This window comes from Oncorhynchus keta, chromosome 8 (assembly GCF_023373465.1).
Source record: "Oncorhynchus keta strain PuntledgeMale-10-30-2019 chromosome 8, Oket_V2, whole genome shotgun sequence".
NCBI classification, from domain to species: Eukaryota; Metazoa; Chordata; class Actinopteri; order Salmoniformes; family Salmonidae; genus Oncorhynchus; species Oncorhynchus keta.
Genome location: NC_068428.1, coordinates 31,573,879 through 31,599,755, shown reverse-complemented (window position 1 = coordinate 31,599,755; position 25,877 = coordinate 31,573,879). Strand labels below are relative to the sequence as shown.

The 25,877-nt window shown below is 42.1% G+C and overlaps 2 protein-coding genes across 6 annotated transcripts; one reads left to right on the top strand and one right to left on the bottom strand.

Moving 5' to 3' along the window:
* Positions 1-1,023: 1,023 nt before the first annotated feature.
* On the bottom strand, positions 1,024-16,019 carry slc25a29 (solute carrier family 25 member 29). 4 transcript variants are annotated; one of them, XM_035775230.2, is made up of 5 exons: positions 15,278-16,019; positions 11,106-11,149; positions 9,176-9,259; positions 8,185-8,392; positions 1,024-6,068 (listed from the first exon to the last, which is right to left on the bottom strand). In XM_035775230.2, exons 1-5 carry the CDS (start codon positions 15,303-15,305, stop codon positions 5,569-5,571), a joined length of 864 nt encoding a protein of 287 aa, XP_035631123.1. In that variant the 5' UTR covers positions 15,306-16,019; the 3' UTR covers positions 1,024-5,568. The 4 variants fall into 4 exon arrangements, with proteins under 4 accessions (XP_035631123.1, XP_035631125.1, XP_035631126.1 ...); XM_035775232.2 differs by having other exon boundaries at positions 15,392-16,015; XM_035775233.2 differs by lacking the exon at positions 11,106-11,149 and having other exon boundaries at positions 15,392-16,016.
* Positions 16,020-16,480: 461 nt separating this feature from the next.
* slc25a47a (solute carrier family 25 member 47a) lies at positions 16,481-23,027 on the top strand. Of its 2 annotated transcripts, none has more exons than XM_035775374.2 (6): positions 16,481-16,699; positions 19,456-19,499; positions 20,733-20,804; positions 20,922-21,101; positions 21,872-22,142; positions 22,350-23,027. In XM_035775374.2, the coding sequence occupies exons 1-6, from the start codon at positions 16,663-16,665 to the stop codon at positions 22,661-22,663; spliced, it is 918 nt and encodes a 305-aa protein (XP_035631267.1). In that variant the 5' UTR covers positions 16,481-16,662; the 3' UTR covers positions 22,664-23,027. The 2 variants fall into 2 exon arrangements, with proteins under 2 accessions (XP_035631267.1, XP_035631268.1); XM_035775375.2 differs by having other exon boundaries at positions 16,482-16,699; positions 20,708-20,804.
* The last annotated feature ends 2,850 nt before the right edge of the window (positions 23,028-25,877 follow it).

Sequence of the window (25,877 nt, the reverse complement as noted above, 5' to 3'; positions counted from 1 at the left end):
ATCTCTAGTAGCATTTCCCATTTTTCTCAGGGGGTGGGGGGAGTAGCCAATGACAGTATTGGGGGACAGTGTAATTGTTAAGATTACCCCAAAGGAAACCCCTACATATGGAGACCCTTACCTACTCCCACATGACCCCATCCACATACCCAACAAGAAGTCTTATATGAGGTGACATTTGCCACCATTTCAGCTAGAGAGAGGAACAGATTCCCTCCCTCATCTTGACCTTATACTTCTCTTTTCCTTCGACTCACTTCTCGTTCTGGACCACTACTCCGGGTCTGTGGTGGTCCCTTCGGCTCGGGACTTTCATCTTCACCTGAACAGTCACCCAGTGGAGGGAAACAAACTGTTCCAATCAACACAACGGTGCAGATCCAGACAGCAAGGCCACACAACCTAAGGGATTGGACTCCCGCCATCCTCCCCAGGGGCAGGAACTCGTCTGCAGAGGAGATGTGTCGCGCTGCATGAGGCAAATGGTGGTCACACATTCTAGCTAACATCTGCTTCATCCAAAATACTGCCTGTAATCCAAGTCACTGGGAGGCTGAGGTTGGTGGATCGAGTGAGCTGAGGAGTTCTGGGCTGTAACGCATTATGTTGAACAGGTGTCCTCACTAAGATCGATATGGTGCTCCTGAGGGAGTCTGGTACCACCAGGTCGGCTATAGAGGGGTGCACTAGCCCAGGTTGGAAACTAAGCAGGTCAAAGCCCACATGCTGTCCAGCAGTGGGATAGTGCCTGTGCGTACGTGTTAAAAATATCTACTTCATGGTGGAAACTGCCTCTGCGATACAATAACTTGAAGCAGACAAACAATATTTAGCAGGTACTTTTCTGAAAATGTAGAATTACACTAACGCCTACTGACGAAGTGAGTGAATAACACATTCATATCAACGCAGCAGACATCTATTTTGTTGGGATGTTTATTTTACTATGTAACATTATAAAATGTAGTATAACAATGAAACTATTGTTTTCAAGGCACAGGAATAATGACACAGAGAAAGATCTTAATCCTAGTCAGTCGTTTATTGATTTTCAAATGTTCTACAAGTCAACCTTGATGAACCAAAGCATGAGATACACTGACTGGGCTAAGCGTTGTTAGTTTGTTATAAAAATATATCAGTGTCTCCATCTTTTGAATCTTCCTTTTCCAAGCTCATCTTTGTAACAGCAAAACCCACAAGTTAAGAGAAAGACAAAAAAAATATTCTGGTCAAAGTCAAAAATTGAGGACATCACAACTAACAGATCAAAAAATATATGTTTTATATATTTACATTTTCATTCCCCCTTTCAAATGATCTAACAGATTATCATCACACAAAATCACATACTTTGTTCATATCTTCCCAGTCCAAAGAATTTTCATATGCCAGTTTTTTACTTTAGCCTCGTGTCCAGGACTGGAGGAGTATGAGAACATTAAAATGATCACAACAAAGCCCAATAAAACATTATGGTGACAAACACAATGTGATACAGTATATAAAAAATATTAAAATGAACAATTAGCAATGGCAAAAACTGATTGGCATACTGAATGTCACTCAGCAACATATTTTATTATTTGTGGGATTCTGGGTTACCATATATATATATATATATATATATATATATATATATATGATTAAATATTATCTGATGTTGGCTGTGTGAAGTATCTGCATTTGTGCACTTGAGCATCATCATGAGATTAAACATCTGCTTGCTACATCTACTTGCCTGTTTGTGTGTGTGACAAGAACTGAGTAACATGGTGTGACCTGCATGTTGCAAAACTGTAGATAACAGTCCAGCAGATGCTTTGTCCGTAACAATATTGAGCACATGGTGTGACTTGCTGTATCTTACAAAGTTGTGGTCAATTAGGTGTAGGGAGGGGTGGTCATCTCGAGGTTTAACTGAGATGGAAAAATACTGAACACCACAATAGCAGGAATTGAGCAACTGTTATAACTAGGCTGCGATACCAGAACAGTAAGAATCTATACATCGATGGATGGAGGACTCCAAGAGGTGGGGACCCGCCTGAGTGCCAGTGATAGGCTGAGCAAGTCTAAACCACGCTCAGCCTCTACTGTGATAGACATAGTTCCAACCCGTCTGTTGGCCTATCACAGTATAAGAACAACTGTTTACATACATCCTGTCAGTTCCCTGTTCTTCCCTGCGTGGTATTACAGTGAGCCTGTATATTCGAAAGTTGCATTTGCCATTTATTGCTTAGCTAATAAAAAATACACAGTATACAAATCGGTGACTCATTGTTATATTTATCCTGATACCAGATTCAAATTTACGCAACTCTAACAATTACCACACAACCACAATTCACCAATTCAGCAGACTGCAGGACACCAGTATTTCAAGGGTTGTGCTATCCAAGCAGCCAACTTCCTTCGAACCAACCAAAATATTTAGAAGAGAAGCTGATTGTTACAGGTCTCTGGGTACATGTTTCTTCTCCTCCTGGTAAAAGTCAGACCATTTTGTGGAGGTAACATCTTGTTACATTCAACAATTCAGTACATGTGGATATGTTTGTGGATATGTTAGAGACTGTCATTAAGACGTCACTGTCGCTGTTTTAGAGAACGCCATTATGAATGATGTCATAGCTCTTTTAAAGAACACTACTGTGGTGTCATCGTAGATTTTCCTGAATCCTTTGTTTCAGAAGGTTATGACAATGATAGTTATTTACTGCAGCAACACACTAGAGACAATTCAGTGTGTGTGTGTGTGTGTGTGTTCTTCCCTCCCCTCCACAGTGAAAGAAGAGAGAACAGAGTCATTAATAACACATGAATACTGTGTCAAAGCTACCATACTGTAGGTCCACTGATGTGTATAGCCTACTATATTAATACCCTCATACAGGAACAGCATGCAAAATACCCCATCATACATATCGCAGAGAGATCTGCCAATCTCTGCTAATACGACTAAGTATCTCACATACCAGTAAAAACATACAGTACCAGTCAAAAGTTGACACACCTACTCTTTCCAGAGTCTCTTATTTATTTATTTATTTTTACTATTTTCTACATTGTAGAATAATAGTGAAGACATCAAAACTATGAAATAACATATATGGAATCATGTAATAACCAAAAAAAGGTGTTAAACAAATCAAAATGCATCTTATTGTAGAGTCTTAACTGGAGCCAACCTGACAGCTTTGCATTCTCTCAACCAGCATCATGAGGGAGTCACCTGGAATGCATTTCAATTAACCGGTGTGTCTGCTTAAAAGTTCATTTGTGGAATTTCTTTCCATCTTAATGCATTTAAGTGAATCAGCTGTGTTGTGACAAGTAGGGGCGGTATACAGAAGATAGCCCTATTTGGTAAAAGACCAAGTTCATATTATGGCAAGAACAGCTCAAATAAGCAAAGTGAAACGACAGTCCATTATTACTTTACGACATGAAGGTCAGTCAATCTGGAAAATGTCAACAACTTTTTAAGTTTCTTCAAATGCAGTCGCAAAAACCATCAAGCTCTATGATGAAACTGCCTCTCATGAGGACCGCAGTTCATTAGAGTTTACCAGCCTCAGAATTTGCAGCCCAAATAAATGCTTCACAGAGTTCAAGTAACAGACACATCAACATCAACTGTTCAGAGGAGACTGTGTGAATCAGGCCTTCATGGTCAAATTGCTGCAAAGAAACCACTACTAAAGGATACCAATAAGAAGAGACTTGCTTGGGCAATGAAACACAAGCAATGGACATTAGACCAGTGGAAATCTGTCCTCTAGTCTGATGAGTCAAATTTGAGATTTTTGGTTCCAACCGCTGTCTTTGTGAGACGCAGAGTAGGTGAACGGATGATCTCTGCATGTGTGGCACCCACCATGAAGCATGGAGGTGGTGTGATGGTGTTTTGCTGGTGAAACTGTCAATGATTTATTTAGAATTCAAGGCACACTTAACCAGCAAGGCTCCCACAGCATTCTGCAGCAATACACCATCCCATATGGATGTTTCAACTGGACAATGACCCAAAACACACCTCCAGGCTGTGTAAGGGCTATTTGACAATAACCTGACCTCAACCCAATTGATATGGTTTGGGATGAGTTGGACTGCAGAGTGAAGGAAAAGCAGCCAACAAGAGCTCAGCATGTGGAAACTCCTTCAAGACTGTTGGAAAAGCATTCCAGGTGAAGCTGGTTGAGAGAATGCCAAGAGTGTGCAAAGCTGTCATCAAGGCAAAGGGTGGCTACTTTGAAGAATCTCAAATATATTTTGATTTGTTTAACACTTTTTTGATTACATGTGTTAGTTTTGATGTCTTCACTATTATTCTACAATGTCGAATGAGTAGGTGTGTCCAAAATGTTGACTGATGCTGTATAGCAACTCCCCATTACAAATCTTCTAAAATGACAGGAGTTAACAGTAACAGATATACCAAAGTCTACATTATGAGGAACAAGAGACACAGATAGATTAGTTAACATTCGGCTCAAATAATAGCACACAAAAATCCTCTAGAATTTGCAATATTTTGCCAATCGCATCTTTAAAAATAAAATACAATGAATCTCACATTTATACACAAGTAAAACACCAAAGACAAAACTTCCCATTACTCAGTAAAACACAAGCCTTGTCCCAAAACAAAACACACAAGACAAATTACATTATTGCCAACTCTAATAGGGATTCACACTTGTGCTTCAAACACAAAACGTCACATTCGGGGCTTTCATTCAGCTTTCAGATATCGCTCAGGTGCATTATAGGTTGCTTTTCAGTTAGGACTTTACTGTGCAAAGACAGAGCTATAAAAGGATAAACTGCATAACCATACCATTACAGTGCTTGTTAGTATGTGGTTGTACCAGTTAGTACCAGCGACTTAACCATAACTTAACCATTTGAGCAATACTATGGTCTGAGAGAGAAAGTGACATATTAAACTTTGGGTTCAATCTCAGTCTTTTTTGTCACATCTTCCAAAGATATCAGTGCTTCGACTTCTCCATTTCAGTAAAACTGTTAAAATGTAATAAGGCAGGAAATAACGGTTACTTTAAACATGATACAAAATAACCCCCCCCCCCCAAAGTAAATTATATATACAAGTCAAGTGCAGTCTTAGCCTGCAAATCTATAGATTTACACTACTGTTCAAAAGTTTGAGGTCACTTAGAAATGCCCTTGTTTTTGAAAGAAAAGCACATTTTTAGTCTATTTAAATAACATCAAATTGATTAGAAATACAGCGTAGTACCATCAAAACACCAGTCTCAACGTCAACAGTGAAGAGGTGACTCGGAGGCTGGCCTTCTTGGCAGAGTTGCAAAGAAAAAGCCATACCTCAGAATGGTCAATAAAAATAAAAGATTAAGATGGGCAAAAGAACACAGACACTGGACAAAGGAACGCTGCCTAGAAGGCCTGGAGTCGCCTCCCCCACCCCACAGTAGAGCAGCTTTGGTGGGAGTAACACCTCCAGACTCAGATCACAAGCTGGAAGCCTGGGTCTGCTGCGGTAGCGGTGTGTGGTGAGCTGTGTTGGGGAGCCCCAGCTCAGTCTTTGGGCCCCTCTTCCACTCCCCGTGCGTACAGCAGCACCAGCGTGACGGTGGCGAAGGTGGCAGCATTGACGGGAAACGCCCTGAGCAGGGTGGAGGTAAGACCTCGCGTGAACACCCTGAGCCCCTCCCTCCTCACGCTCTGCCGCACGCAGTCAGCGATGCTGGTGTACTGGTAGACCCCACCCACCCCATCCGCCTGGAGGCGGGACTTAATCACATCCACTGGATAGGTGGAGAGCCAAGAGGCAATCCCGGACATCCCACCGGCGAATAGCAGTTTGGGGATCATGTGGGGGTCGTCAGGTTCACAGCCAATTGAGCGAGTCAGGAAGTCATAGGCCAGGAAGTAGACCCCAAAACCGGGGGTTTCTCGGATCAGCGTGGTAACCATGCCACGGTTCACCCCCGACAGCCCCTCCCGCTTGTAGATACGGGCCAGACAGTCCAGGGAGTTCTTGTACAGCTTCCTCTTGGACTTCTTCTCCCCAGTGCCTTAGTAACACAGTATAATTATAAATACTAGTGATGGGTACCAATATGGAAAACTTGACGCTAGGAGAAACATGAAATAGGTGGCCATACATGTTTTGAAAACATTTTAATAGTTAGTGCCATTAGTGAACCCTTTAAAAACTGATACTATAGACGGGTGGGTTGACAATGTCACCAGAATTATGCATGCGCGTTGCAGAGGAAAAAGGCAGTGTGTTATGATTCTGAATGGTCAGATCTCTAGCAGCAATGACAAGAAGCGGCCATGTGGAGTATCGTATTTGGCTTGTTTCAGCTAGTTGTATGTTGTTCTTGATAACGTCTTGTTTTTAGGTGTTTTCACTTATGTCACGTCAATGCTAATATGGCAAAAAAATTGCTAGCTAGCTAACCAACAACTGTAACTAATTATTAGAGAAAAAAATGTGTATTGTTTTACAGTTTACAATATAGTTAACATGTTGTCAATAATCCTTTGATACTAAGGCAACCCACTTTGTTTTGCCCCAAAGTTGAGTATGCATCGGCTTTGTTGCTAAACAACCCATCCGTCTATGGTACACACACTTTCCAACAGTGTAGGGGCAGTGCACAGAGTACATTATGCTAGCTAGCTCAGATAAGCTAAAATGACAAACATTTGACAACTAGCTAGAAACGTTCGCTAACTAGAACAAAAACATCTGCACAAACATCAACTACACAGAATGTGCTTCTTAGAAATGATTGTTCGCTAAGGAGGTAGCTAAGTCGCTAGCTTGAAAAGGCAGAGTACAATCCACAAATTGTTTAACTTGCTGGCTAGTTAGCGAAGTTCCTCCACCACCAAATACTGGGGAAACCAATGAATGAAATATGGAACACTTTTGCCCAGTAAAGTATTCATGCAAGTGTTGACAACAGTTTTTGTTATCTTAAAGTAACAAATACCTCATCAAATCATGATATTGCACTCTCCTAAGGTAGTGTTGCATGCTTGCAACAATGGTATGGTCATCACAACATACTTCACTCAAATCAATATGATATCGAATTATCAACAATGGTCCCCAAGGTTGTCAAAATAATGTCCAATACTGGTTCATGACTTTTTTATAGCAACTTCAATTGAAATACGTGTGCATCTATTACATGCATGGGTATACAAGGACATCTAGTGGTCAGATGACCTGGTTTATACCTCACCATGACACACGTGTAAAGAAAAGCACCATTTTCTAATTCAGACCATTTTAAGCAGTTGGAGAGAATAGTAGTTATCTCCCCTATTTTCCTCGTATTAAAATGGTGCTTTCAAGACAACTGGGAAAGCAGAAAAATTATGATTAAATTATTATTAATTAATTATTAAATTATGATGTTGAAAGATGCCGGAGTTTCCAGCTTGGAATTCCGATTTGGATGAGCGTTCAAAACTATTTTTCCCCAGTCAGAGGCCTATTTTTCCCCAGTCAGAGGCCTATTTTTCCCCAGTCAGAGGCCTATTTTTCCCCAGTCAGAGGCCTATTTTTCCCCAGTCAGAGGCCTATTTTTCCCCAGTCAGAGGCCTATTTTTCCCCAGTCAGAGGCCTATTTTTCCCCAGTCAGAGGCCTATTTTTCCCCAGTCAGAGGCCTATTTTTCCCCAGTCAGAGGCCTATTTTTCCCCAGTCAGAGGCCTATTTTTCCCCAGTCAGAGGCCTATTTTTCCCCAGTCAGAGGCCTATTTTTCCCCAGTCAGAGGCCTATTTTTCCCCAGTCAGAGGCCTATTTTTCCCCAGTCAGAGGCCTATTTTTCCCCAGTCAGAGGCCTATTTTTCCCCAGTCAGAGGCCTATTTTTCCCAGTCAGAGGCCTATTTTTCCCAGTCAGAGGCCTATTTTTCCCAGTCAGAGGTCTATTTTTTCCCCTGAGTTGCCGGTTGTCTTGAATGCTTTTTATGGTTGTTTCTACACCTGCATTGCTTGCTGTTTGGGGTTTTAGGCTGGGTTTCTGTACAGCACTTTGAGATATCAGCTGATGTACGAAGGGCTATATAAATACATTTGATTTGATTTGAATGCACTGAAGTCTGAGATTTTTGAGTTCCCAGCTGTTTTGAACGAGACATTAAAAGCCCATCTTTTTGATAATCCCTACCTTGCATCTGCATGCGTGTCTTGGCCAGCTCCATGGGGCAGCAGATGACACACTGGATGGTTCCGGCTGCGGCCCCGGCCAGGAACTGGTTCATAGGGGTGTCGTGGCCCAGGTAACGCATAGCGTTTCCCTGCACTCCAAACACTATGGCATTGATGAAGGTTAGGCCCATCATGGGGGAGCCGATGCCTTTGTACAGCCCAAACATCTGGGGTGGGGGGTGAAGGTTGGAGAGATGGGTCAGGCAAAGAGAGGGAAAGGGAGAAATTAAAAACATTTTATATTTCAGGCTATGGACTCATGTGGAGCATGAAAAGAGTGAGACATAATTCTAACTCAATGGATATTGTAGATTCATTTATAAACTAGTTAAAACCCTTAAAAAGTGAACAGAACACAACCCATAATATCTATTCCCAATGCCCATATTTTGCTACAGGGCGCTACGCTTACCTTTTTTTTTAACTAGGAGCATGTGTGGAAAACGTAGGCACACACCAAGAAATTTAGCAGCACAATGAAAAATATTTGGGGTAATAAGGGTAGATTCCTTCATTTTTCAAGGGACACTAGCACTCTTAAATAAAAAGTGCTCTTGAATAAAAATTCCAGGTCGCACAGCTAAATATGTTTGCGCATTTGCGAGTAAAATGGTTGCACTGTAGAGCTAGCTCTGTGCTACTGCCTCTCCCACACCCATCAGCTCTGTGAATATTCTATCAGGCCCATAACAATCAGTCACAAGACAAGACAGGTGAGGTCATCTGAAACAGACAGGTCTAGGATCAGCGCTTAGGACAAACTGACCTCAAGCAGAGCAGACTTCAATGTGGTTGTATTGATGAGAGAGTGGCCAAAGTCTCAAACAAATCTGAAGCCTATAGGACTATAATATACCAAACATGACAACTTAACATGAGATCATCGCCTGTTTAAAGTTAAATTGGAGACGCAGCTTCCACTTAATGATAAAGATTTAGGTAGGACTTACCGACTCCTGCCGAACGATGGACTGGAAACAGTGGTAGGTCCCGCGGTAGAGAGGCTTGTCCACATTCTGAACCTGGAGTCTCACCTGCAACACATACACAGGTCAAGGTCGAAGAGAACCTGGATGGCCAAACAGCATCCCTACTTAACAAACCAACACTTCCTGACAACAGTATCACAACATAGGAACAAAAATGAGGGAATACAGAATAGCTTACCAATACACACAATTATACACTACATGACCAAAAGTATGTGGACACATGCTCGTCGAACATCTCATTCCAAAATCATGGTCATTAATATTGCGTTGGTCCCCCCTTTGCTGCTATAAGAGCCTCCACTCTTCTGGGAAGGCTTTCCACTATATGTTTGAAGATTGCTGCGGATACTTGCTTCCATTCAGCCACAAGAGCAGGTCGGGCACTGATGTTAGGCAACTAGGCCTGGCTTGCAGTCCAATTCATCGCAAAGGTATTCGAGGGGGTTGAAGTCACTGCTCTGTGCAGGCCAGTCAAGTTCTTCCACACCGATCTCGACAAACCATTTCTGTATGGACCTCGCATTGTGCACAGGGGGCATTGTCATGCTGAACCAGGAAAGGGTCTTCCCCAAACTGTTGTCACAGTTGGAAGCACAGAATCGTCTACAATGTAATTGTATGCTGTAGCATTAAGATTTCCTTCACAGGAACTAAGAGGCCTAGCCCGAACCATGAAAAACAGCCCCAGACCATTATTCCTCATCCACCAAACTTTACAGTTGGGACTATGCATTTGGGCAAGTAGCGTTCTCCTGCCATCCGGCAAACTCAGAGTCATCCATCGGACTGCCAGATGGTGAAGCGTGATTCATCACTCCAGAGAACATGTTTCCACTGCTCCAGAGTCAAATGGTGGCAAGCTTTACACCACTCCAGCTGAAACTTGGGATTGTGCATGGTGATCTTAGGCTTGTGTGCAGCTGCTCGGTCATGGAAACCCATTTCATGAAGTTCCCAACAAACAGTTATTGTGCTGATGTTGCAACCAGAGACATTTAGGAACTCAGTAGTGAGTGTTGCAACTAAGGACAGACAAATTGTACATGCTAGGGGCTTCAGCGGTCCCGTTCTGTGAGATTATGTGGCCTACCACTTCACGGCTGAGTCATTGTAGACGTTTCCACTTCACAATAACAGTACTTACAGTTGCCCAGGGCAGCTCTAGCAGGGTAGAAATTTGACTAACTGATTTGTTGGAAATGTGGCATGCTATGACAGTGCCAAGATGAAAGCCACTAAGCTCTTAGTAAGGCCATTCTACTGCCAATGTTTGTCTATGGAGATTGCATGGCTGTGTGCTCGATTTTATACACCGGTCAGCAATGGGTGTGGCTGAAATAGCCAAATCTACTAATTTTAAGTGGTGCCCCCATACTTTTGTATATATAGTGTATGTACTGCCATGAAGTATATAAACAAGATTTTTCTGACGCAACTTGGTGAACTCAGACATCAAAATGTTGATAGGGGATGGGGACGAGTCCTATTCTTGTTGTGGTTCAACAAAAATAAGAGTCAAAGTGACAGAGGGAGACGGGTGGATGGGTTGACCTTTGCTGTACTTACTACAGTGTACAGTTGTGTAGAAGTATCTACTAACACAGTAAGACCTTTTCTGTGAAACGAAGAAAGTCCTTGTTACATTAACAAGGAAATCTTCCACAATCATTAGACCTACGCAAGCAGGATGTGTATGAAATCAGTAGCATACATACAAAACAGCATCTGTTATAGTGTGGAGAATACGGTCATCAATTTCCCCTTGCTATACTGTATTGCTGCTTTTTATGGTTGTTTGAGACAAGCAGCAACTATTGAACTTAGTGACCGCAAGCTTTATTTTCATATAATGGAAAGAAAAGCCCAAAAGGAGAACAACCAGACTCACCTTAACTGTGTCAAAAGGGTGCCCTACTAAGACTCCGGCAGCACCTGAAGAGAAGAACGAGACAGCAGTCTGACAGGATAGACTACGCTATACTTAACCGAGAGCAGATTGTGATACACAGATAGTTTGAGAAGTTGTATTCTGGTAGGAAAAAATAAGAAGTTATTTATAGCAACCAAAACATTGTTTCTGTAAACTAAATAAATAGCCATGTCCGCTATTCAGATCTCAACGACAGAAATTGTAAACATAAGCCTTTTAATGTTGGCTCTCAACCCACAGAGGACATCACATCAGGAAATGGAAACCCTGTAGCCATCAACAACAACCTGTAGCCTAACTGTAGACCGACAGCAGACCTGGGTTAAAATACCATTTTAGAATCTTTCAAATAGTTGAAGCATTTGCTCCAGCCTGCCTTGCGTGCCAGACGGGCAGGTTTCACAGTTGAAACTATTATATTAGTCCATTAGCCAGGCTGGCTCAATCAAGCACCGGCAAAGTATTTAAAATTATTTAAAATAGTATTTGAATCTAGGTATGACAGACAGCCTCATATATGGCAAGGCCACTGGGGAGAGACTGAGTCTCCTTCAGGAATAGCTTTGTCCAAGCGACTGCTCTGGAAGGTACTGTACATAACATGTGTACAAGCCCTCTCATCCACTCCCAATGGCTCTGAATACAGAGTGAAACCTTAGCCCTGGGCCCTGGCAGCAACTGTCCTGCTATAGGCCTTGATATTGGCGGACTATACTCCAAACTGGCATCAAACGTTCCAAAACAAACAACATTATTGAAGGTTGGAATGTGTAGTGCACCAACAGAATGCTACAACCCAAACAGAGCTTGCAGAACTCTGTGGCTGTAGGCCATCTCTCAGTCTTTGGTCTGTCTGTGCCTCTCTGGGACTGGCTAAAAGAGCAAGGATAATCCTTACTAAGCGCCTGCTGTGCCACAGCCAGCCAATCAGAGCCGGCCTCCTTTTGTAAGCCAGGAAAAGAACAGCAGTCGGCATGTGATCCTTGGGATGTCCCTACCATAAATCCTTACCTTAAAAGAGAAACTGACACGATTACTTGTGCCCTTGGCAACCGGCAGGCAAAGGACCATTTTGGTCATATTTTACAATACCTTCTGTAGCTACAGCAGAAAAAATTACCAGCAAACTAACATGCCAATTGCACACTCAAAACTTGAGACACCTTTGGCATTGTGTTGTGTGACAAAATTTCACATTTTAGAGTGGCCTTTTACTTTCCCCAGCACAAGGTGCACCTGTGTAATGATCATGATGTTTAATCAGCTTCTTGATATGCCACACCTGTCAGGTGGATGGATTATCTTGGCAAAGGAGAAACATGCTCACCAATAGGGATGTAAACATATTTGTGCACAACATTTGAGAGAAATAAGTTTGGGTGCGTATGGAACATTTCTGGGATCTTTTATTTCAGCTCATGAAACATGGGACCAACACTTTACATTTTGCATTTATATTATGGTACAAAGTAACTACGCAAGTTTTTCATTCTCCTAAGGTCAGCTTGGAATGATTGCTTTGAAAGCCTAATGCAAGTTTTCAGAAGAATTGATAAACAAATGCTCAAAGGCTTGGTTTGTTATCATTTACATTTGAGTCATTTAGCAGGCGCTCTTATCCAGAGCGACTTACTGGAGCAATTAAGGTTAAGTGCCTTGCTCAAGGGCACAGGCACATTTTTCACCTAATCAGCTCGGGGATTCGAACCAGCAACCTTTCAGTTACTGGCCCAACGCTCTTAAACACTAAGCTACCTGCCGCCCACTTTTGCAGCGTGCCATGTTGGCAGCAAAAGTTCCAACATAACCACATTCTAGTCGGAATAGCAATTAGAATAGTATTGTTATGGAACACCTGGTGCCAACATGGAGGATAGTTTACTCTCATGTATGTTTATGGCTCACATCCAAATAGTGGATCTAATAGGCTTTACATTCCCACGTAATACTAAAGTTGCCTTCTGAGTCGAGTCGGGCTTTTCACACCATTCCACTAATGTTGAGCATGCGAATCCCTCCCCTATGGGTTTACATGTACACCAGACCCTTCCATAGCAAACCAGTGACAGCAGGAGGGAGAGTGTGATTGGTCTGTGAAGGGGTATGTGTAGATACATATCCTTTTTACAGTAGAGCCATCTTAGGTTATCTGTTTCAGTCTGCAAATATAAAAAAATAATTATGCACGTAAGTCGCTCTGGATAAGACCGTCTGCTAAATTACCAATGATCAAAGTGTCAAATGTAAATGTAATGCTACAGGACATAGGACTAAATGCTTTCCATTCTTCACAGGGTGTACAGAGGACATTAAGGAGGCTTGTGGGTGGCTGGAAAACACCTGTGGTAGGATTTCTAGACCATGTCCAAGTGAGAACGAAGGAAGGAAAGGAGGAAGTTATTTGATCTTTCTCCAACGATAGCCAAGTCATTGAAGTAAATTTGTATGCCTGTTATTTGACGTATAAATCATTGATTGACAGAGCAGTAACTGAAACCACAGGATGTATTTACATTTACATTTAAGTCATTTAGCAGACGCTCTTATCCAGAGCGACTTACAAATTGGTGCATTCACCTTATGACATCCAGTGGAACAGCCACTTTACAATAGTGCATCTAAATCTTTTAAGGGGGGTGAGAAGGATTACTTTATCCTATCCTAGGTATTCCTTAAAGAGATTCCTTAAAGAGGTGGGGTTTCAGGTGTCTCCGGAAGGTGGTGATTGACTCCGCTGTCCTGGCGTCGTGAGGGTGTTTGTTCCACCATTGGGGAGCCAGAGCAGCGAACAGTTTTGACTGGGCTGAGCGGGAACTGTACTTCCTCAGTGGTAGGGAGGCGAGCAGGCCAGAGGTGGATGAACGCAGTGCCCTTGTTTGGGTGTAGGGCCTGATCAGAGCCTGGAGGTACTGAGGTGCCGTTCCCCTCACAGCTCCGTAGGCAAGCACCATGGTCTTGTAGCGGATGCGAGCTTCAACTGGAAGCCAGTGGAGAGAGCGGGGTGACGTGAGAGAACTTGGGAAGGTTGAACACCAGTGTATAAGTGTATCACTTATCATAAATAACTGAAACCACAGGAAGTATCACTTATCATAAATAAATTTCACCAGAAGTAGACCTTTAACTTTAAACAACATAAACTTAGTCTTCCTGGAGAGAAGGGCCATCCATCTGCTTTATGAACCAACCACCTATAAACACATCTAATCAAGAAGAATAGCATCAAGGTAACATTGGAGACTACTGGCATCAGATTCCTAAATAAGGTCTAACCCTGAAATGTTGACGGTGGTTTCCCTTATCCCCTGGTGTCTAGCTTTTATGACTCATAGGGCCTACTTTTTTCTGACACCAGACTCAATTTGGCTTGCACCGACCTGACTTACCAAATAGGCATATATCTACATTGCAACAATGTCATGCCTAACAATTATTCAGACTGTAGGCTACAGTGTCTTATGGTGTTAAATTGAGTTTGTTATTCCTGGTATATGATGTTACAATCATAGCCACATGAAGATGTTTGGGTATGGGGGATGCTGTGATTTTTACCCCAGTGCACTACCTTAATAAAAAAATATATAATAATAATAATGATAATAAAAATGTATTAATATTTTTTATTTTCAGGGAGTTAAGCACCTCTACTTCCCGCGGCTATGGTTACAATCACACAGAGTCAGTTACTGGTTTTAATGCATTGTCTGAAAAGTTCTAGACATCTATTATCATTATGTCACACGTTTTCCCATTTATATAGATATAATTTGGAAAATGAACCTTGCGTGCCCTGTCGACCCACTTGCGCAAAGTACAAAAATGCGGTTTAAATCGCGGAATGGGATTGCATTATCACACACTATCGATTTAACTACCTACAGTAGTTAGCCGGGTGATCATGTGAACAAGGCTAGAGTTGAACAATCTCAATGACATACATAGCTCACACAAATTTACACAATGTAAGAATTCATTTCTCAAATTGGTTTAAAGACAATTATCTGTGTGTGGTGTGACGATAGGTAGCATATGACGATGGATGGGTGCGCTTGCCTTCCCTGATTGGCTTCGTGCAGCCAGTAGTTAGCTAAAGCTGCCTCCTGGGTTGATGTGCTTCAAATCAGACTTACCGCCAATGCAGCCAGCGAGAAAGTCCATCACCACTCTTCAGTACAAATTTGCGATTAAGAGTGTCAAATATCGGTTAATTAATACTTTTTGATGCCGATTCGTTTGCCACTTACACAGTTTGATGAAACACAGCTGCGCTAGTTGGCAACAGTCTTCGTCTCGTAGCTAGGCTAATGTGCTATTAACATGCTAGCTAATATTTCCTTGTTGCGGCCGTTAGAATCACTGAGGTATGAATAGAGTAGCTACACGACCTCCATGAACTGTCCGAGCTAAGTGACTTACGATCCCCTCTCTGTAGTAACCCTGTGTCTGTTTGACCAACGTTTTGACAGTTGGCATTGGAGGTGTTTACTACCTGCTTCGGGTAAACATCGTATCCAATCACATTACAGTGCCGAAGGCACCACCCCTCTTTTCAATCTTACCCCCAACGTTTATTGGTTGTGTATGAAAATAATCGCACTTTCAAGGTTGCGTCAGCAATACGGTGTGACGCTTTTGGTCATTGATGAAAAAAAAACACAACCAACTCTCGTTTGAATCATTATGGCAGGTTTTAAATAATATCGATTGTACATAGGGAAATAGATGTTTCTACGAATAAGTAAACAGGCTGAAAAACATTTGGCTGCTGAAAATTGCGATTACCATATCATACATATGCCAAACCTAGACAAAATAGGAACTATTCCATATGTTATGGCTTAACTACCTACATTCAAGGTCACGTATGGACGAGCATATCATGGAATAGCTACCACCTTTCAAACTTCTCGTTTTAACCTTATCAATGACATTATGTATTTCAGAACAGTTCTCCGTTTTAGACACTAGTTTTAGACACAATATGCTTTTATGCCTCTTTCTAAGAGAAAAAGCTGAATTGTTTCTCAACCTGGCATTACTTCAATGAGTATCTTGAGATATTTCGCATTAAACAATTACTGGTTTTGTGCTAGAATAACATTTGCTTAGAGGGCATTTGTAAAGATAGTTCATTTTTATGTTGAATATGTTGTTATAGTCCTATTACATTTGTAATTATTTTTTCAAAAGCTTTGATAAAGCCATTCAATGTCTGTTTCAGTGTGTCTTTGACACTTCATATACTGTCATTGCTTTAGACACGATGGCTGTTTTGAAGCGCACGAACTTATCAATGGCAACTTCGGCATTATTCGGCTAAACTCGGCTCCTCTGTTTCGTAACCCCCAACCGAACTTACACGTGGTATTTTGGTATGAAGGACGCAGAAGCTTCACATAACTGGCTCGAATAGTCCTTCTATAACAGGGAACACAGTTTACACAACGACAATCAGTGGGAGCATGAGAAACATGCAGTGATATCGTTTTCACACAAGTTATCTTATGATTGAAGAATGCATATCGCCGATTTCGCGGCAGGATCCATAGGAGGTACGTAACCTATAGCGATCTCGAGGCTGTATAGCGTTATTTAAAAACAACGTCGCCTAATATTAATGTCGGTTGTCCGAGCCCTGAATAACAAGCTCATGGAAAATATCATTCATAGGAATTATGTGTGCGTCGTCAATAATATTTGGAAGTTCGTTCGTTATAGAAGTTTGTAACCCCTCTCCTTTTGGGGGCTTTTGAGGTTATACCGTAACAGCCTAGGCCTCTGCGTATATAGAGAGTCTATATATATAATAGTCTATATAATTGTACAGGAGAATGTTACCTGGAAACCCGATTTAGAATTGCATTGAAATCTCTGTCGGGCAGAAATCTGCATTTGAATCAGGAAAGTTTCCTTTCACGACCTCAATATCCCAGAATGTTGAATAAAATTATATTTGAAGCTACTTTACCTTTTGTCCATGTTCATGCTGTTGGTTCTTTTGGCGGTATGGATGTAAGACAATATGTACACAGAGAAGTATAATTACATACACTTTTCAAAGCACTGGTAGTGCCTTCAGATTTATATGACCTGAAGCATGCGCACAATATGAAAATACATGTATACAATGAGATGCATGCATACTTGCAGGCTCGTGCGCGTGATTACATTGTTCTGTGCATGATGATAGACATCTGAACACACTACCAGCGCTTTGAAACGTTGTTGTAATTATACTTTCCTGTGCATATATTGTCTTACATTCCTACCGCTAAAAGAACGAACTGCATAGACAACAAATTGTATTCAACATTCTGGCTTGTAGAGTTCGTGAGAGGAACATTGCCATTCAAACCCAGTTTTTTTGTCCAACACTGAATTCAATACAGTTCAATTCAGGAATGTCCAGAAGGCCTCAAAACCCAAATCCTAATCCTTTTCTAAACATAGTAACATCTTTGGCAGTCTATCCTCCTTGATTAACCAGGCCACCTCATGCACCTACTGTATGTTACTTTGTGTCAAATACGTTTTTTACAGTATTACAAAGTATCAATTTAATGTTGTGTGGCAGTCAAAATTGATATGCCATCACAATGTTAGGATGTTGTAAACAAGGACCATCATGGCAGACTGATATGTACTCTCATACATGTATCTAGTCACCAAATTCTTATCGGCAGACTCAACAGCCTCGGTTTTTCGGATGACTGCCTTGCCTGGTTCACCAATTACTTTGCAGACAGAGTTCAGTGTGTCAAATCAGAGGGCATGCTGTCCGGTCCTCTGGCAGTCTCTATGGGGGTGCCACAGGGTTCAATTCTCGGGCCGACTCTTTTCTCTGTATATATCAATGATGTTGCTCTTGCTTTCCCTGAACCTCTACGCAGACGACACCATTCTATATACTTTCGGCCCGTCAACACTGTGCTATCCAACCTCCAAACGAGCTTCAATGCCATACAGCACTCCTTCCGTGGCCTCCAACTGCTCTTAAACGCGAGTAAAACCAAATGCATGCTTTTCAACCGATCGCTGCCTGCACCCGCATGCCCGACTAGCATCACCACCCTGGATGGTTCCAACCTTGAATATGTGGACATCTATAAGTACCTAGGTGTCTGGCTAGACTGCAAACTCTCCTTCCAGACTCACATCAAACATCTCCAATCAAAAATCAAATCCAGAGTCGGCTTTCTATTCCGCAACAAAGCCTCCTTCACTCACGCTGCCAAGCTTACCCTAGTAAAACTGACTATCCTACCGATCCTCGACTTCGGCGATGTCATCTACAAAATGGCTTCCAACACTCTACTCAGCAAACTGGATGCAGTCTATCACAGTGCCATCCGTTTTGTCACTAAAGCACCTTATACCACCCACCACTGCGTTGTATGCTCTAGTCGGCTGGCCCTCACTACATATTCGTCGCCAGACCCACTGGCTCCAGGTCATCTACAAGTCCATGCTAGGTAAAGCTCCGCCTTATCTCAGTTCACTGGTCATGATGGCAACACCCATCCGTAGCACGCGCTCCAGCAGGTGTATCTCACTGATCATCCCTAAAGCCAACACCTCATTTGGCCGCCTTTCGTTCCAGTACTCTGCTGCCTGTGACTGGAACGAATTGCAAAAATCGCTGAAGTTGGAGACTTTTATCTCCCTCTCCAACTTCAAACATCAGCTATCCGAGCAGCTAACCGATCGCTGCAGCTGTACATAGTCTATAGGTAAATAGCTCACCCTTTTTCACCTACCTCATTCCCATACTGTTTTTTATACTGTTTTTATTTATTTACTTTTCTGCTCTTTTGCACACCAATATCTCTACCTATCATTTATCACTCCAGTGTCAATCTGCAAAATTGTATTATTCGCCTACCTCCTCATGCCTTTTGCACACATTGTATATAGACTGCCCATTTTTTTGTTCTACTGTGTTATTGACTTGCTAATTGTTTTACTCCATGTGTAACTCTGTGTTGTCTGTTCACACTGCTATGCTTTATCTTGGCCAGGTCGCAGTTGCAAATGAGAACTTGTTCTCAACTAGCCTACCTGGTTAAATAAAGGTGAAATAAAATAAAAAATAAATAAAAATCTTAGCAACTCCTTAATTTACATTTGGTGATAGAAATGTGGTCATGTTACCGCAGTAACACCTGGAGTTTGCTTAATTAAGATGGTTAGCTAACACAGATGTCATCATTCACCAATCAAGCTAGCTATAATAACATTGTAATAACAATGTCACCTAGTCTGCTATGTGTGTGGTCTTTATCATTTCCATCCCTCTGTCTAAACACAGGGGCATGTGGTGTTGCTGTGGGATATCCGCTTGATACAGTAAAGGTAAGTGTTTTGATGTTAATGTGTTTTATTAAAGTGGAGAAAAACCATACCAGTCAAAAGTTTGGACACACCTACTCATTCAAAGATTTTTCTTTATTTGTACTATTTTCTACATTGTAGAATAATAGTGAAGACATCAAAACTATGAAATTACACATAGAGAATCATGTAGTAACCAAAAAGTGTTAAACAAATCAAAATATATTTTAGATTCTTCAAAGTAGCCACCCTTTGCCTTGATGACAGCTTTGCACACTCTTGGTATTCTCTCAACTAGCTTTCTGAAGAATGATTTTCCAACATTCTTGAAAGAGTTCCCACATATGCTGAGCACTTGTTGGCTGCTTTTCCTTCAGTCAGACCAAAGGACAGATTTCCACCTGTCTTATGTCCATTGCTCGTGTTTCTTGGCCCAAACAAGTCTATTCTTATTAATGGTGTCCTTCAATAGTGTGGTTTCTTTGCAGCAATTGGACCATGAAGGCCTGATTCACGCAGTCTACTCTGAACAGTTGAAGTTGAGATGTGTCTGTTACTTGAAGTCTGTGAAGCATTTATTTGGGCTGCAATCCGAGGGGCAGTTAACTCTATTGAACATATCCTCTGCATTAGAGGTAACTCTGGGTCTTCCTTTCCTGTGATGGTCCTCATGAGAGCCAGTTTCATCAAAGCGCTTGATGGTTTTTGCGACTGCACTTGAAGAAACTTGAGAAGTTCTTGAAATGTTATTTATTGACTGACCTTCATGTCTTAAGGTAATGATGGGCTGTTGTTTCACTTTGCTTATTTCAGCTGTTCTTGCCATAATATAGACTTGATCTTTTTACCAAATTGGGGCTATTTTCTGTAATTGAAATGTTAATTGTTAATTGAAATGCATTCCAGGTGACTACCTCATGAACCTGATTGAGAGAATGGCAAGAGTCTGCAAAGCTGTCATCAAGGCAAAGGGTGGCTACTTTGAAGAATCTCAAATCTCAAATATAAAATATATTTTGATTTGTTTAACACTTTTTTGGTTACTACGTGATTCCATATGTGTTATTTAATAGTTTTGATGTCTTCACTATTATTCGAAAATGTAGAAAATAGTAAAAATTAAGAAAAACCCTTGAATTTGTAGGTGTGTCCAAACTTTTGACTGATACTGTACATACCTAAATATGTTGCCATGAGCCTTATTCTGGTGATGACATAACTCCTCCTAGGCTGAACTCTTCCTGACGTTGACAGGTGAGGATACAAACTCAGAAGCAGTTCACTGGAATTTGGCATTGCTTCATAACAACGTTATCTAAAGAAGGGGTGAGTGTCAATCCTTTCCGCCATCAAGCAGTCCTAATCAGTTGGTTCATCAGTCACCTTATCTTAATGTCTAAACTGAGAAGCACACTGACCCACCTCTCTCTCCTGTACCTCCAGGTCCATGGCTTCTTCAAGGGGATGTCCCTGCCTGTTACCACGGTTTCCATGACTTCCTCTGTGGTGTTTGGGATGTACAGGAACTGCCGTCAGTGTCTCAGTCAGCTGAGGGGAGGACCAGGAACACCAAACACCAAACCAGAAATCTTCCTCTCCGGCCTGGCCGGGGGTGTGGCTACGGTGAGGAGTTTTATTTCTGAGGATATATATTCTTTTGTTGTTGTTTTCCAGAATGAACTTTCACAGGATTTGTGATTGTATGACCAATGTATTTACTTTCTAAGGGAGGACAATGTCATGTTATCCAGACTTGGACCTTATTGTTCACCCTGCTACCATCTAGAAGGCGGCGACAGCACAGGTGCATCAAAGCAGGGACCGAGAGACTGAAAAACAGCTTCTATCTCTAGGCCAAAAGACTGTTAAATTGTCACCTCTCGCCGGCCTCCGCCCATTACCCTGTCTTGAACATAGTCACTTTTACTAGCCGGCTACCACCCGGTACTCTACCCTGCACTTTAGAGACTGCTGCCCTATGTACATAGTCATTGAACACTGGTCACTTTAATAATGTTTACATACGGTTATATCCACTTCAAATGTATACTCTTTATTCTAGTCAAGGCTCATCATATACATATTTATTTCTGGACTCTGACATTGCTTGTTCTGATATTCCTTAATTTATTTCTCAATTTCTTGAGGGAATTGTGTGTAATGTTTTGTACTGTTAGGTATTACTGCACTGTTGGAGCTAGAAACATAAGCATTTTTTTGCACCTGCAATAATATCTGCAAAATATGTGTACTCGACCAATAACAGTTTATTTGATTTATTGACATTATTTGGTTTTAAAATATGGTAGTCCTGTTACAGAGTAATTAGTGAGTAACTGCCAACCTATATGTGAATTCACTGACTGTCCCGTTTCCTTATTCTGGTCTCTCAGGTGTCAGTGATGTCACCAGGCGACATAGTGAAAGTCAGACTGCAGTGTCAGACAGAGTCCATGCGAGCCAGAAAAGGGGCCAACTTGCCCAAACCCAAGTACCGCGGCCCCGTCCACTGTCTCCTGACCATCGTCAGAGAGGAGGGGGTACTGGGGCTCTACAGGGGAGCTCTGCCTCTCATGCTGAGAGACGGACCGTCCTACGCCACCTACTTCCTGACTTACAGCACACTCTGTGAGTGGTTCACCCCGACTGGAAAGAAGGGACCTGGTGGGTGAGATTCTATTTGGTCCATAGCTTACCTTTTGACCCTCCAGCTGGTTTTCTATTGGTCCAAAGCGTGGGCTTCTGTCCTCAACAGGATACAACGTTGGCCTCTTATGAATGTGTTCTACTCTACAAATGGTTAAAGTAATTATTGTTGTAGTTCATAGATAGAGCATTTAACCCTAAATCCCTATCTCTTGCGATTCTCAGAGTGGACAGGGGTGATGCTGGCTGGCGGGGTGGCTGGTATGACCGGCTGGACAGTGGGTACGCCCATGGACGTGATTAAGGCTCGCCTCCAGATGGACGGAGCCAGGGATATCAAGAGATACAAGGGCTTTGTCCACTGCATCACAGAGACAGTCAGGATGGAGGGGTCAGGGGTGTTCTTTAGGAGCTTGGGTATCAACTGTCTACGTGCCTTCCCTGTCAACATGGTTGTGTTCGCTACCTATGAACTCCTGGTCGGCTTCCTCAGAACACAGCCTGATGCTATAGAACCCCCCAAACTAGAGTTTGAGTAGACACTGAGTGATTAACCGAAATGTTGGTTATTTTTTGTTTTTTAAACAACTAATTGACCAATTAGTTCAATTATTTTAATTCCATTTCATTCGTTTTTTTCTGTTAGCTCAATGCGCACATCGCACAGTTTCTCTAGAGATAAATCCGATCCCGCCTGAACTGTGCAATGTACAGTAGTAGGGAGTTGAAATCTCCAATAGGTTAGAGCATAAAACGCTGTAATTAACTGCAATGACCTAAATCCATTGCGCAGATGACTTGGAATTAAATAATAAATTAATCAAATAAAACAAATGTAATATATACAACAACTGAAATATTTTATTAAAGTAATGTGAATAAATTATGGTTAATAAGTGATAAGCAGTAATGGGAAGTCACTACCATCATGGGACTTTTATTAATTGTTTTATTCTGTTACAGTATTCAACCCACATAATGCATAGTGCATTTAATGTTTAAAAAATAATCCAAATTGAAAACTGTAATTATTTTGTAATAATCTAACGTAAACCGAACCGACCTCAAAAAGCATAAATCGCTCGGCACCAGACACTGGACTTGTTAGACAAATGTACCTCTCTCTCTTGATTGTACTCTCTCTCTCTCTCTCTCTCTCTCTCTCTCTCTCTCTCTCTCTCTCTCTCTCTTCTCTCTCTCTCTCTTCTCTCTCTCTACTCTCTCTCTCTCTTCTCTCCCTCTCTTCTCTCTACTCTTCTCTCTCTCTCTCTCTCTCTCTCTCTCTCTCTCTCTCTCTCTCTCTCTCTCTCTCTCTCTCTCCTCTCTCTCTCTCTACTCTTCTCTCTCTCTCTCTCTCTCTCTTCTCTCTCTCTCTCTCTCTCTCTCTCTCTCTCTCTCTCTCTCTCTCTCTCTCTCTCTCTCTCTCTCTCTCTCTCTCTCTCTCTCTCGGGACAGTAGAGGGGTTAGATCAGTGGTCACCAACCGGTCAATCGTGATCGACTGATCGATCCCCAAGGCATCTCTAGCCGATCTCCAAATATTTCTGTAGAAAACCCAACTCTAAAGCATTGCGTTCCTATTTTTTTCGTATTCCTCTTGTGCAGTTGGCTGTAGGTGCACCCGATTCAGCTGCCCTGCGTGCCGGGAAGCCAAAGTGTTCAGATTTTGAACCGTTTCATGTGTCTGAAGGGACACATGGGGCAGCAGCGTAGCCTAGTGGTTAGAGCGTTGGACTAGTAACCGGAAGGTTGCGAGTTCAAACCCCCAAGCTGACAAGGTACAAATCTGTCGTTCTGCCCCTGAACAGGCAGTTAACCCACTGTTCCTAGGCCGTCATTGAAAATAAGAATATGTTCTTAACTGACTTGCCTGGTTAAATAAAGGTAAAAAAAACAAAAAAAACTCTGTCTTCCCCACGGGCCCCAAGAGCAAATCATGTGCACTATAGGCCTACCGCTGACCAATCGGATGGCTCAGATGACTGTGTCTGCAGTAACGTAGCAGGAATAAAAGGAAGCTACAGCAAAGTTATGAGATTTAAAAACGTTTAAAATCATGACTAGATAGAGACTGTCTACAAATACAGCAAAGAGATGCTGTTTTTATGAGTTAGTTTATGTTTAAGTTCTTACTCAGCACACACAGTTGATGTCGGAAGTTTACATACACTTAGTTTGGATTTAATAAAACTAATTTTTCAACCACTCCACACATTTCTTGTTAACAAACAATAGTTTTGGCAAGTAGGTTAGGACATCTATTTCGTGCATGACACAAGTAATTCTTCCAACAATTGTTTACAGACAGATTATTTCACTTACTGTATCACAATTCCAGTGGGTCAGAAGTTTACATACGCTAAACTGACTGACTTTAAACAGCTTGGAAAATTCCAGAAAATTATGTCATGGCTTTAGAAGCTTCTGATAGGCTAATTGACATAATTTGAGTCAATTGGAGGTGTACCTGTGGATGTATTTCAAGGCCTACCTTTAAACTCGGTGCCTCTTTGCTTGACATTATGGGAAAATCAAAAGAAATCAGCCAAGACCTCAGAAAAACAAGTGTAGACCTCCACAAGTCTGGTTCATCCTTGGGAGCAATTTCCAAAAGCCTGAAGGTACCACGTTCGTCTATACAAACAATAGTACGCAAGTATAAACACCATGGGACCACTCGGCCGTCATACCGCTCAGGAAGGAGATGCGTTCTGTCTCCTAGAGATGAACGTACTTTGGTGCGAAAAGTGCAAATCAATACCAGAACCACAGCAAAGGACCGTGTCAAGTTGCTGGAGGAAACAAGTACAAAAGTATCTATTTCTACAGTAAAAACGAGTCCCATATCGACATAACCTGAAAAGCCGCTCAGCAAGGAAGAAGCCACTGCTCCAAACTGCCATGAAAAAGCCAGACTACAGTTTGCAACTGCACATGGGGACAAAGATCTTACTTTTTGGAGAAATGTCCTCTGGTCTGATGAAACAAAAATAGAACCGTATGAACATAATGACCATCATTTTGTTTGGAGGAAAAAGGTGGGATGCTTGCAAGCCGAAGAACATCATCCCAACCGTGAAGCACGGGGGTGGCAGCATCATGTTGTGGGAGCCTTTTGGTCCTAGACTTGGCGCTCCGGTACCGCTTGCAGTGCGGTAGCAGAGAAAACAGTCTATAACTTGGGTGACTGGAGTCTCTGACAATTGTATGGGCTTTCCTCTGACACCACCTATTATATAGGTCCTGGATGGCAGGAAGCTTGGCCCCAGTGATGTACTGGGCCATTTGCACTACACTCTGTAGCGCCTTGTGGTCAGATGCTGAGCAGTTGCCATACCAGGCGGTGATGCTACCGGTCAGGATGCTCTCGATGGTGCAGCTGTAGAACCTTTTGAGGATCTGGGGGCCCATGCCAAATCTTTTCAGTCTCCTGAGGGGGAAAAGGTTTTGTCATGCCCTCTTCATGACTGTCTTGGTATGTTTGGACCATGATATTTCGTACGTGACGTGGACACCAAGGAACTTGAAACTCTCGACCCGCTCCACTACAGTCCCTTTGATGTTAATGGGGGCCTGTTCGGCCCGCCTTTTCCTGTAGTCCACGATCAGCTACTGGTCTTGCTCACATTGAGGGAGAGGTTGTTGTTCTGGCACCACACAGCCAGTTTTCTGACCTCCTCACTATATGCTGTCTCATTGTCGTCGGTGATCAGGCCTATTGTGTTGTCGGCAAACTTAATGATGGTGTTGGAGT